General features: G+C 34.9%; 1 protein-coding gene across 1 annotated transcript in view; it reads left to right on the top strand.

The window, feature by feature from the left end:
- Window positions 1-13,075, top strand: part of LOC107602249 (tetratricopeptide repeat protein 28-like) — a 310,777-nt gene that overhangs the window by 292,574 nt on the left and 5,128 nt on the right. The window contains exons 13-18 of the mRNA XM_016294706.1: window positions 2,528-2,668; window positions 7,987-8,131; window positions 8,395-8,574; window positions 9,517-10,025; window positions 11,155-11,402; window positions 11,609-11,733. Coding sequence (XP_016150192.1) covers window positions 2,528-2,668; window positions 7,987-8,131; window positions 8,395-8,574; window positions 9,517-10,025; window positions 11,155-11,402; window positions 11,609-11,733 — 1,348 coding nt within the window. The remainder of the gene's footprint in view (window positions 1-2,527; window positions 2,669-7,986; window positions 8,132-8,394; window positions 8,575-9,516; window positions 10,026-11,154; window positions 11,403-11,608; window positions 11,734-13,075) is intronic.

Below are 13,075 nucleotides of genomic sequence, written 5' to 3' on the forward strand. Positions count from 1 at the left end.
ATATTAATATTATGAGATGTATATAGTATTATGAAATATATAAAGTCATATAGAAATAAATAAAACCACGTTGTGAGATATATAATAATACTATGCAGTACATAGTCAAAATGTGAGATATAATGCCAAATTATGTTGTATGCATATATAATATGAGATATATAACGTTATATTTTGAGATACATTAAGTGATTGTGAGATGTGTAGTAATATTATGCTATATATTCATATTTTGAGATATATTAAGTCATATGAGATATGAAGTCATTGAGATGAAGTCTTAATTTGAGATATATGTGACCCTGGGGTATATTTGTAGCAATAGCCAAAAATACATTGTATGGGTCCAAATTATTGATTTTTCTTTTATGCCAAAAGTCATTAGGATATTAAGTAAAGATCATGTTCTATGAAGATATTTTGTAAATTTCCTACTGTAAATATATTAAAAGATAATTTTTGATTAGTAATATGCATTGCTAAGAACTTCATTTGGACATCTTTAAAGGCGATTTTCTCAATATTTTGATTTTTTTGCACCCTCAAATTCCAGATTTTCAAATAGTTGTATCTCAGCCAAATATTGTCCGATCCTAACAAACCATACATCAATGGAAAGCATATTTATTCAGCTTTCATTGAAATAATTATTATTCCGGATTCATTGAAATAAGTCCTTCTGTGAGATGATGTGGCTTCTTACACAGAATAAGGCACGCAACATATTTCATAGTATTCTAAGCAGTTATAAAGGCTATGTCGATTAGCATTGCATTATTATATACTTTATTATAATAAAAATTATAATACGACGAACTTAAATAAACCATATATTGTCGTAGTCATGTATTTATTAGTCACATTGAATTAATGAAAGCAGTTAAATCTTCTGTTTATTCAACAACCGCTATAGGGATTTCCTGGGTTTCTTCTGGAGGCGTATGTGGAGTTTCAGCGCGAGAGCGCCCTCTGGCCTTCGGATGGAGGTTTACTGCTGATCACAGAACCGTGCTTCACTAAAATATATGCGTGAAAATCGCAGCTTCTCCCTAATCGCGATTTATCGCATTTGCGATTTAATTTTGATTAATCGTGCAGCCCTAGTGAGATATATAATAATACTATGCAATATATAGTCAAAATGTGAGATATAATGCCAAATGATGTTGTATGTATATATAAGTGAAGTGACATGTGGCCAAGTATGGTGACCCATACTCAGAATTAGTGCTCTGCATTTACCCATCCAAAGTGCACACACACACACAGTGAACACACACAAACCGTGAACACACACCCGGAGCAGTGGGCAGCCATTTATGCTGCGGCGCCCGGGGAGCAGTTGGGGGTTCGGTGCCTTGCTCAAGGGCACCTCAGTCGTGGTATTGAAGGTGGGAGAGAGTGCTGTACATTCACTCCCCCAGACCTACAATCCCTGCCGGTACGAGACTCGAACCCACAACCTTTGGGCTATGAGTCCGACTCTCTAACCATTAGGCCACGACTTGATTGTGAGATGCGTAGTAATATTATGCTATATATTCATATTTTGAGATATATTAAGTCATATGAGATATGAAGTCATTGAGATGAAGTCTCAATTTGTAATACAGTAATATGAGATATATAAAGTTAAATTTTGAGATATAGGGAAGAGGATAAGCAGACGTTCCCTTTCATTCTCAAACACAAACACACACTAACGAGCTATTCAGACGTCTGTAGAGAATTGGAATCTCTTCATATTTACATGTTTTAATGCCATCTAAAAATAATGCGTCCAAAATAATCAGCGGAACATCTGCGTCGTGCATTAAGTGCAAATGAAGCGCGTTTTGTGTGTAATTGAAGTGAGGTGGATAAAACCTTATTAACCCAATAGAGGAATTCAAGTGTGTTGTCTCAGATGAGTCAGATTACTGGAGGAGATCTGTTTTTTCATTAAAGCTAATCAGAGAAATTTGCTCACGTGTTCTCCAGATGCCGAGAGACTCGTGAGTAATTATCTGTGATTGTGGCTGCCGTTGTGCTCGAGTTGTTTGGTCGTTTGTAAAATTGTTTCTGTTATTTTGCGTTGCATCTCAGTGGACGCCGGGAATGAAAAGTCAACAAACAAAGATGTGCATGTCTGGATATAAAAGCGAGTCTGTTTGACAGCGGTACTGATAATGGGAGCGTTGCATCGCTCAGATGTTGTGTGTTCGTCACTGAATAAACCAGTTCCGTTTCATTGAAATTTTGTGTCAGAGAAATAAAAAAAGACACAAATGAGAAATGAGAGTCTGTAGAATCAAGCATTTCAGCGTGTTGTTTAATAATTGACTATATTGTTTGGCAGAAGTGATGTGTATAGTTATTATTGTCGTTTTACATCGTGAAATTATCTATTGGACTTGTTTTTTCATCAAAAAAGCAAGAAAGCCGAGTTCCTCTGCAGTAATTGTACCATGTTTTGTACCCAACAGCTGTGGTAAAATCAGTGTAACATTTGTTGCTTGGATAAGTTACATTATGATTGGTGTTTCAGAGCCTGTTCCAGCAGCGAGACGGAGAGTGAAGCTGGAGACCTTTTGGACCAGCAGTTTGAAGAACTCAATAATAAACTCAACTCAGTGACCGACCCGACCGGCTTCTTGAGGATGGTTTCCAGAAACAACCTCTTCAACAGGTCAGACACACAACAATCATCATAGAAAGTGGCTCAGAAATCTCAGAAATTAAGTGTTTTTGAGACCTAAAAAGTGTTCTTTTTATTATAATGAAAGTGAATGAGGTCAAAATTACAAATAAACACAATTAGAGTGTCATAAAATGGGTTAAAATGACTCACTTGCTTTATTCTAAGCTATTTTTTTTATTGTTTAGGTAAAAAAAAATCCACCTTGGCTCATATAAGCTTTTTATAAGCTTTCCAGTCAAGCTCCAAAATGACTAATGAATATCATTGAGGTGTCATAAAATTGGTAAAAATGACACATATGTCTCATATGTCTTCTAAAGTCATATGAGACATATGTGAGGAACAGATCCAAATGTAAGTGTTTTATTCCCTGAAAATACACACATTAATGAGAATTGATGAGAAAAATATATTAAAGGGGTCATATGATGCGATTTCAATTTTTCCTTTCTCTTTGGAGTGTTACAAGCTCTTGGTGCATAAAGAAGATCTGTAAAGTTGCAAAGACTAAAGTCTCAAATCCAAAGAGATATTCTTTATAAAAGTTAAGAGTCAACCACGCCCTCCTAAAACGGCTCGTTCTAACACGCCCCCACATTCGCGATTATAGTAAGGAGCGGTACATTTCCAACGAGTGCTTGTGGTGTTCGGCCAATCACAATGCCCTGGGTCAGCTGGCCAATCAGAGCAGACTGTGCTTGTGAAAGGAGGGGGCTTTGTAGAAAACGAAGCATTTGAGAGAGGCGGGGCATAGAGGACCTACAATAATGTACAGTATTTGAAAAATAATGTGTTTTTTGAACATTAAAGCATGTCAACATATTCTGTTACACCAAATAATCTTTAAAATATTTAAAAATTATCTTTAAAATAGCATCATATGACCCCTTTAAACCAGATAGATTTACCCACGTAGCATCGTAACACACCAGAAAATCTGAAACCCATCATTTAAACTTTTCTCAGTACATTGGTAAATAGTTTTTTCTTGTTCTAGATGTTATGTTTGAATTTTTAACTAAAAGAGGAGAAAGCACATAAAAACCCAATCAAACACGAAATAATTAAGCAATTAGTAATCATGCTCAGTCCATTGGCCAAAAAAAATGCTTTTCTTGATCTAGATCTGACTCATTTTAATATTAACCAAAATAAACCATTTGTTATTAATCTAAAGAAAGAGAAACCACTTAAATAGTGAAGAAAACCCCAATCAAACACCAAATAATTAAGCCATTGATTAATAATTGCTTAATTATTTGGTGTTTGATTGGGTTTTTCTTCACTATTTAAGTGCTTCATAATGAATCAAAAAAAAATTCTCAGTCCATTGACAAAAAATAAATAAATAAAAAGCATTTTTCTTTTCCTAGATCTAGTTCTGTTTTATATTACCCAAAATAAACCATTTGCTATTAATCTAAAGAAAGAGAAACCACTCAAATAGTAGAGAAAAACCCAGTCAAACACTAAAATCATTAAGCAATTAGTAAACATTTTGCTGGTAATGGATCTAAACTCTGCCGGTGGGAAAGAGCAGCTCAGACGGATGATAATTAGGGAGCCGGTACGGAGGGATAGAGTCCTTCACATCCTGATTCATTACGAGAGAAAGAGAGATGGTTATTAGCACTGAAAGAGGGGGAGGGAGGAAGAAACGTCAGCTAGGACAGGAACAGGAGGCGAGGTTGTGTTAAAGACGGGGTCAGAGCGGCCATCATTAGAGCTCTGCTCCTCATTAAGAGCTCTCAGCGCCGCACATCTCTCTATATTCACTCCTCATCTGCCCTAATGAGCACGTGTCACCGCGTTAAACGAACAATTCAGGCAAAAATGACGATTCTGGCATCGTTCACTCACCCTCAAACCTGTTTGACTTTCTTTGCAAACAAGGAGAATTTTTGAAGAGTATCCTGCTCTTTTAAGTGCAGTGAACGTGAAGCTGCAGAATGACAGGTGAACATCATTAAAGTGTCTTCCAGGTGGTTCAAAATGTATTTTTCCACTATATTTTGTCTTCTGAAGTCATACACGATAGATTTGTGTGAGGAACAGACCCAGATGTAAGCGTTTTCTTCACTGAAAAGCCACATAAGGTTTCATGTGACAAGTAGTGCTCAAATGATTCATTAAAAAGATTGACGAAAAAACAATGATACATAAATGAATCAGATATTTAATGAATGTTTTTGAAACGGATCTGTTGGCTCATTCAGAAGAGTTCATGAGACAAGTAGTGATCAAATGATTCATTAAAAAGATTCAATGCAAAACAATATTTCATATGATGTTGCTAAAAAGAACATTATTTTGTGTATTTGGTGTAATGAAATGTGTTTATGCGGTTTAAGGTTAAAAAAACACATTATTTTCCACGTACTGTACATTATTGTTTCTCCTCTATGCCCCGCCTTTTTGAAACACGTCGATTTTTACAAAGCTCATCGTTCTGAAAAAGCGAGGTGTGCTGTGATTGGCCAGCTATCCAGTGCGTTGTGATTGGCCGAATACCTCAAGTGTGAGACGGAAATGTTACGCCCCTCACCATACTGTCTTTCACTGTTTCACAACGAAAAACACAGCGGCCTAGCGTGAGGGGAAGCCCCGGCTTAGCGTGAGCTGAGGCTGGGCTAGAGTGAGCTGAGGCGGCGGGGTCGAGAACGGCGCGCCCGGCGGATCCGACGAATGAGTGACGACCCCGGGCTGGATTCCCCTTCATCCATGGTGAAAGTTGTAGTATTTCCTCAGCGACCAGCACGGATCAGCTCCAGGCATGACGAAGCGGATATCGTCCTCTTTTGGAAGACCAAACAAAGTTGTTTCGCTTTCACAACGAAACACACAGCGTCTTCAGGACATGGCGGCAGCATCAAAAAAACTACAGTGAGACTAAAAGTTACGCCTTCTTTCTTTGCGTGAACATTTGGGCGGCGTTATGCAAATCTTCCCACACAGTGATGTAGACATGTGGGGGCGTGTTAGAATGAGCCGTTTTAGGAGGGCGTGGTTGACTCTTAACTTTTATAAAGAATATCTCTTTGGATTTGAGACTTTAGTCTTTGCAACTTTACAGATCTTCTTTATGCACCAAGAGCTTGTAACACTCCAAAGAGAAAGGAACAATTGAAATCGCATCATATGACCCCTTTAACGAATTTGGTATTTATGAATTCATTTGAGATGGATATTTTCAATTAATCGTTTGATCCAGGTTGCAAAATCAGTGAACAAATATTTATTTATTTCTGATTGCTTCATAAGAGTTGGAATAAAGTGCATTTATCTGCTATTTTGGTATTTATTAATATTTAGAATTAACTTTTATTTTTATATTTTCAGTTGTCATTTTAATTTTAGTTGATTTTGTTATGTGCTTTTGTCATATTTATGTATGTATTTATTTTTTTTATTTCAGCTTCATTTCAATTAAAGAAAGTGATGTTAATAGTTTAGTTATTTAATTTAAACTTTAATTTATTAAGCTTATTTTTAATGTTACATTTTTCAGTGGATGTTTTTTCTGCTTCATTTCAGTTAAAGAAAACCATTTTAAACACTGGTTTCAATTTGGAATGAACATTTAATTTTATATTTTCAGTTTTTATTTTCATTTGAGTAATTTTGTTATGTGTTTTTGTCATCGTTTTTGTTTTTTCAGTTTAGTTTAGTTTTTTGTCAATTTTAGTACTTCAGCTTAACCTTGTTTTATTTCAATGTTCAATTTCAAGTTTTTTTTTTATTTTGAATAATTGTATTTTATTTAAGCTTTGTTACAGTTAATGAAAGCAACTTTAATACACTAGCCTCTATTTTTATAGCATGTTTTTTAATCCTTTTTTGGTTCCACACAGGATTTGAACGATATAAATAACCTCAGAATTGTAATTTTGGGGTGAATTGTTTCCTTAAATAGTCCACTCTGTTCTCACACAAATGATGCTCGTCTCTGCCGCCTCTCGTTTGTTTCGGGCCGATGTCGAACCGATCTCTCTTTAAACACTGACGAGGCTTACGCCAGTTTGATCACCCAGTTGACCTCCAAACAGAGACCCCTGTGTGTGTCTCTTTGAAGGCGCTTAATAATGATAAAGCTCCGTGACAGGAAGTGGGAAGGAAGTTTTCTGCGGAGCTCTTCGGTTTCCATAGCGATGGCGATTAGACCTGGAGTATGTGGAGTCATTACACCTACACAGATTCTTTGATAACGAGGTGTTTTGATGATATGATATATCATCAAAATATATATGATAAATATATGATAAATGACACTAATGATCGATAAATTATTATATTTCATAAGATAGTAATCACAATAAACAGTTCCTCTGCCAAGAATAATTCATATTGTTATATTGAAAACATAATAATAATAATAAATCACAATAAAAACTAAATAAATAAATTGTATTAATTAAATAATAAATAATAATAATTATTAATATTATTATAATTTGCTTTTGCTGTTAGAATACAGTATGTTGTTGTTTATTATTCTTATTATTTGTCATTAGTTTACAGTATAACACTATTAATTATTTTTTTATTATTTTAATAATAGTCATTTGCCAGTAGTATACACTGTAATTGTTATACAAATATAGAATATTAGTATCTAATATTAACTATTATTATTATTTGTATAATAATATATAGTATACCATATAACACTATTCATTTTTATTGTTCGTCTTTTTTCTTATGACTATTTGTACTGCTGTAATTCTATATGACTTGTTGTTAGTATACAGTATAACTATTAATTATTCTAATAATTATTATGAATATTATTTGTTATTAATATGTAATATAACACTATGTGTATTGTTAATATTACTATTACTGCCGTAATCTATTTTTATTCTACACAGTGACCTCTTTTTGTAACACATTTTGTAACCCTACTTAAATTGCTTTCGGAGTGTTTTTATCTCATCTGTCCATCCTTGAGCCATGACCTGCTGTTATAAAACACACAAACATGTTCAAAAGACAAGCTGCTGTTTTGCAGGTGAACAGCACCCTCCAGTGTTTCAGTAACTAATGGAATCTGAGGTGGTGTGATCTCACTTCATCTTCTCTCATTTGTCACTATATGAGTGAATTTGAAGTAGCACACTAAATACAGTTTTTATGAGGAAAGAGTCTGCGTACTGTATTTCCAGTGTGATGAATGAATACAGGATCATCCATTAGATTTGGCATCTCTTTCCTGATTTATTTTGATCCGACTGCCAAAAGTTGCGAAATGACTGCACGCTGCTGTTTGAGCCGTACAGTAAGTATTTGTGTTTGTGGTGTTGTTTCAGGAGCTGTCAGAGTATGACGAGTCTCTTCAGTAACACGGTGTCTCCGGTGAAGGAGGGCTCGTCGTCTCTGCCGCGCCGCGCCAGTGCGCTCAGCAAACCCCCGCTACGAGCCCTTTACGACCTGCTCGTCGCCCCGATGGAGGGGGTACGACTGCACCCACACTTCACCAGCGCTCAAGAAACAATTACATATATTAGTCCGTCAATAAGCTGTCCACTAAGTGATAGTGATGTGAAATATAGAATTTATTATATATTTAATGTAATACCCAGGGTTTTATTTGATTTGATTTTTTCTACTACCTCAATGTTGGCTGTTCTTTTATTTTTAAAGCTATTTTATGATGTATGTCCAATATTTCTTGGCTTGTCTGGTGAAGTTTTGAGTATGTAATGTGATGTCTGTAGGGTCTGATGCACTCCAGCGGTCCGGTCGGCAGACACAGACAGCTGGTTCTGGTTCTGGAGGGCGAGTTGTATCTCATCCCGTTTGCTCTGCTGAAGGGAAGCTCGTCTAATGAGTATCTGTACGAGCGGTTCAGTCTCATCGCCGTACCGTCCATCGGCAGTCTGGGGAGCACTGCTAAAGTAGGCACAGTTCTGACACATTATATAGACCAGTGTTACTAGTATTTATGTACTATTAAAGTGTTTATTAATATAAATCAAATAAAACTAAAATTAAAAAAAAAATAAAGCAAATTCAAAAGCTTCATTTTATTTTATTTTTATTAATTTTGGTATGTTCTATTTTATTTTTTATTTTTTCATTTTTACTTGAGTTTTATATATATATATATATATTGTTGTTTTTGTGTTTGTTTTATTTCTATTTACCTTCAATTTATATCTATTTCAATTTTAGTTTTAGTAATTTTAGGACTTGCCGGGCAGAATTTAAATTTTTGAGTTTTTCATCAATTTGTTGTAATGTTCTAGTTTTTCAAATATTTAATTTTATTTAATTTTAATTTATTAGGTTTATTTCAATTAAGGAAAATTATTTTTAATAGTGTTAGTTAACAATAACAACAGTGATATACAGTATACTACTATATGACTATTTGTATATTATTATTGTATTTATTTATTTATATTATTTTTTACTGTTTTGAGTCATTTGGGTTTTTTAATGTAAGCATTACAGTGTCAAGCTGTTTTTACTCTAATAATTTTAATGTATTTCCTGATTTATCAGTTTGCGTCCATAAAGTAAAAAAAAAAAAAGTAGATTATCAAAAATAGGTGTTTGACATGGTTATTTAATATATATGTTTTTAAATATACAATAAATCTAAGAATACAATTTGTAATTTTTAATTTGTGCTTTTTTTTTGGTATATAAGCCACATGAGACTTGAGTGCTACAATGATTTTACCATGATTAAGGAGTGTTGTTTAAACATTTACCCTCTTGACCCTGGTAAATTCATTGTAGTTTACCACCTCATTTGCCTTAATGATTTTATAAGGTTTAATTTTACCTTGACTGTTTTTGCTCACAAACTCACGTGGTGTTTGTCTGGTCAGGTTCACCCTCGGCGGAGTGGTCCGGTTCTGTGTAATGGAGGAAGCTCCATGGCCGCAGTGGTGGGGAATCCTCGGCTGCCGCCGTCAGTGAGGGACCGCTGGCTCTGGGGTCCGATGCCCACAGCTGAGGAGGAGGCTCACATGGTGGCCGATCTCCTGGGCTGCCAGCCGCTGGCCGGTCCCACCGCCACCAAGGAGCGGGTCATGAGCGCCCTGACGCAGGCCGAGTGCGCCCACTTCGCCACGCACATCTCCTGGAAGCTGGCGGCTCTGGTCCTCACGCCCAGCCAGGACAGCGGCTCTGAACCGGTGGCGGCGGCTCCCAGCGGAGGAGCAGGAGGTGAAGAGAGCGGAGTCAAATCCAACTACACCATCCCGGAGAGTCTGCGTGTGCCGGACGACGCCAGCGATGCCGAAAGCATCTGTGACAGCCCGCCGCTGCAGGAGTTCCTGCTCACCGCAGCCGACATCCTTGACCTCAGACTGCCCACAAAACTAGTCGTGCTGGGGTCAGTAGACCAGTGATATTTCAGTATCATTGAGATACTGTTGTATTTTTTAATAATAGTTTGAATTCGTTTTTTTTGTTTGTTTTAATTTTAGTTAATGTTTTAGTAATTTGGTTGTCTTGGTGTGTTATGTCTGTGTAATTGCAATATTTTTTATATATAAAATAATAATTTTTACTATAATATTATTTTTATATATGTATTAGTATCAGTAGTACATATTAAATATGTATTAGTATCAGTACTAATAATAATGTAAAGACTACATCAAATAGAAAATGTCCTCATAAAATGTCTTCATTTTTATATATATAAACTTTATTTTGTGATTATTTTTTTATATTTTACTTTTTATAAATTTAGTTGATTTATAAATAAATTATTAGTTGTAGTAGTACTAATAATAATTAAAAAATATATGTTTTTTTTCATTCATTACATAATGTGAAGCGATTTTTTGTTTTATTTTATTGTTTTATTTTATCTGATCTTTTTGTTTATGTCTACCAAGGTTAAAAAACAAACATTTTATTTTATTCAAAATTAGGCAAATTGTAATATATTCAAATTTCATATAGGCTTATTTTTAATATGTAATAAATGAATGAACTTTTGAATAAATTAATTAATGTAATTCATTGTCAATTTATATATATATATGTGTGTGTGTGTGTGTGTGTGTGTGTGTGTGTGTGTTTATGTATGTATATATTACTATTATTTTTTGTAATTATTGTTTTGTTTTGTTAAACTAAATTTTATATGCTTTTAATAATTCTATTTTTATATACAATATACATATATTAGCTTAAATAACTATATAAAAATACGCTATAAAGTATACAATTATGTAATTGTATATATATATACTGTAGCATGTATATTATTTCTGTGTGTGTTTAATGCTATCCAGATATATTATAACTCGTACTGTTATATACGCTTTCGTTCATACTGCCCACCTTCATCTGCGCATCAGTGTTTTCATACATCACTTCTGTTTAACAGGCCGTACTACGACTGCGGCCACATGCACAGTAGTTTAACAGTCTATTGAAGATAATAGCGTCTGTATTCCAGTGAATTACTGCTCCATGAGGCTGATCGAGTGTGTTTTCGTGACCTGCAGCTCGTACCAGGAGTCGGACAGTAAAGTAACGGCGGACGGTGTGGTGGGTTTGACCAGGGCTTTCCTGGCGGCTGGAGCTCAGTGTGTGCTGGTGTCTCTGTGGCCGGTTCCCGTCGCAGCCTCTAAGATGTTCGTCCACGCGTTCTACAGCGCTCTGCTCAACGGCACCAAAGCCAGCGCGGCCCTCGCAGACGCCATGAAGACCGTCCAGAGCAGCAAACAGTTCTCACACCCCTCCAACTGGGCAGGTATGATCGCAGCGGCATTGAAACGTGTGCAGTATATAAGCAGATCATACTGTGGTGAATACTGTATATTAAACAAATACAGTGATGTCCTGTAGCACACTGCTACTGCATACTGTCACACGTCACTTTAAAATAATAGTAGGCAGTGTTGAGTATATAGTGGCTTGTTTGCTTGTTCTCCTCATGATTTGAATATGTCTCCACAGGCTTCATGCTGATTGGCAGTGACGTGAAACTGAACAGCCCGTCGTCTCTGATTGGTCAGGCTCTGGCTGAGATCCTGCAGTATCCAGACAAAGCTAGAGATGCCCTGAGGGTTCTGCTACACCTGGTGAGAAACACAGGACCACTGGCCTCATTTACATTTACTAAGAATATATGTTATGCATGTGCATATAGTAGTCTACTATAGCAGTGTTTCCCAACCGGGGTGCCGTCTGTCGAGAGCAGGGGTGCCGTGTAAAAAAATCCTTTTTTTATATTTTTAAATTGCTAAAATGTTCAAAAAAGCATCTATTATATAATATCAATTTCTGATGTCGCCAATAATTAGAGATGCACCGAAATTTCGGCTGCCGAAAATTAGCGACTAAAAAAAGGTTGGGAAACACTGGCCTATAGTATATAAAGAATATCCTATAAATATCAAATGTAATCATATGTGTGTGTATGTGGCGCGTTAAAGCAATAAGCCCCAAGAAGCCGTGGTTTACTGTGAATTTATAACAGCTTAGGGGCGTTGTTAGGCACGACGCGAAGCGGTTATTCCATATACGTAGTAAGGTTTCACAAAATAAAGCAGAGTAAATAAAGTGTAATGATATTAATAAAAACATTATTCTTCCGCCAAACAATGTAGTTCCTCAGAATCAGTTGTGGTTGCAACAAAGTGGATGCCGAGCAACACACAAACGTAAACAAAGGTGTGTGTTTGTAGAGTAATTTACAACAGCTTCGAACGTGGCTCAGCCAATCAGAATCAAGGACCGGAACTCTCCGTTTTATAAATACATTTGAATCTGTTATAGTACATTTTATATGCGTTCAGTAGTTCTATTTTATTTTGTATACATTGTGCATATAGTATTCAGGTGCAATAATATAGTATACATACTGTATGTACTACATATAGTAATAGATAATTCCACTATAGTAGATATATATATATATATCAGTTGTTTTTAATAACTATAAAAACAATTATTGTAATTATTATTTTGATCTGTTATATAGTATTTTATGTTTGTTTAAAAGTATAAAATGTGATATAATTGTGTGTGTATATATCAGCTATTAATAATTGTAATAATCAAAATAATACAACTCATTATTTTGATCTTTTATATAATAGATTTTATATGCTCTTAATAATTATTTCTTTTCATTTTATATACAATGTGCATATATATATATATATATATATATATATGTATATATCTAATTTTATATAGAGCGGGAATATACTAATATATAACTATATAGTATGTTTAATTGTAAGTATAACTGTTACAGTATAAAATTTAGCATAAAATATTTTACAATATTAAATGTAAATATATATGCAATTTTATATATCTATATCTACAGTGGTGTGAAAGAGTGTTGGCCCCCTTCCTGTTTTTTTTTTTTTTGCATATTTGTCACACTTAAAAGATTTAGATCATCAAACAAAT

The sequence above is a fragment of the Sinocyclocheilus grahami genome, unplaced genomic scaffold, assembly GCF_001515645.1.
Source record: "Sinocyclocheilus grahami isolate Dianchi unplaced genomic scaffold, SAMN03320097.WGS_v1.1 scaffold322.1, whole genome shotgun sequence".
Taxonomy (NCBI): domain Eukaryota; kingdom Metazoa; phylum Chordata; class Actinopteri; order Cypriniformes; family Cyprinidae; genus Sinocyclocheilus; species Sinocyclocheilus grahami.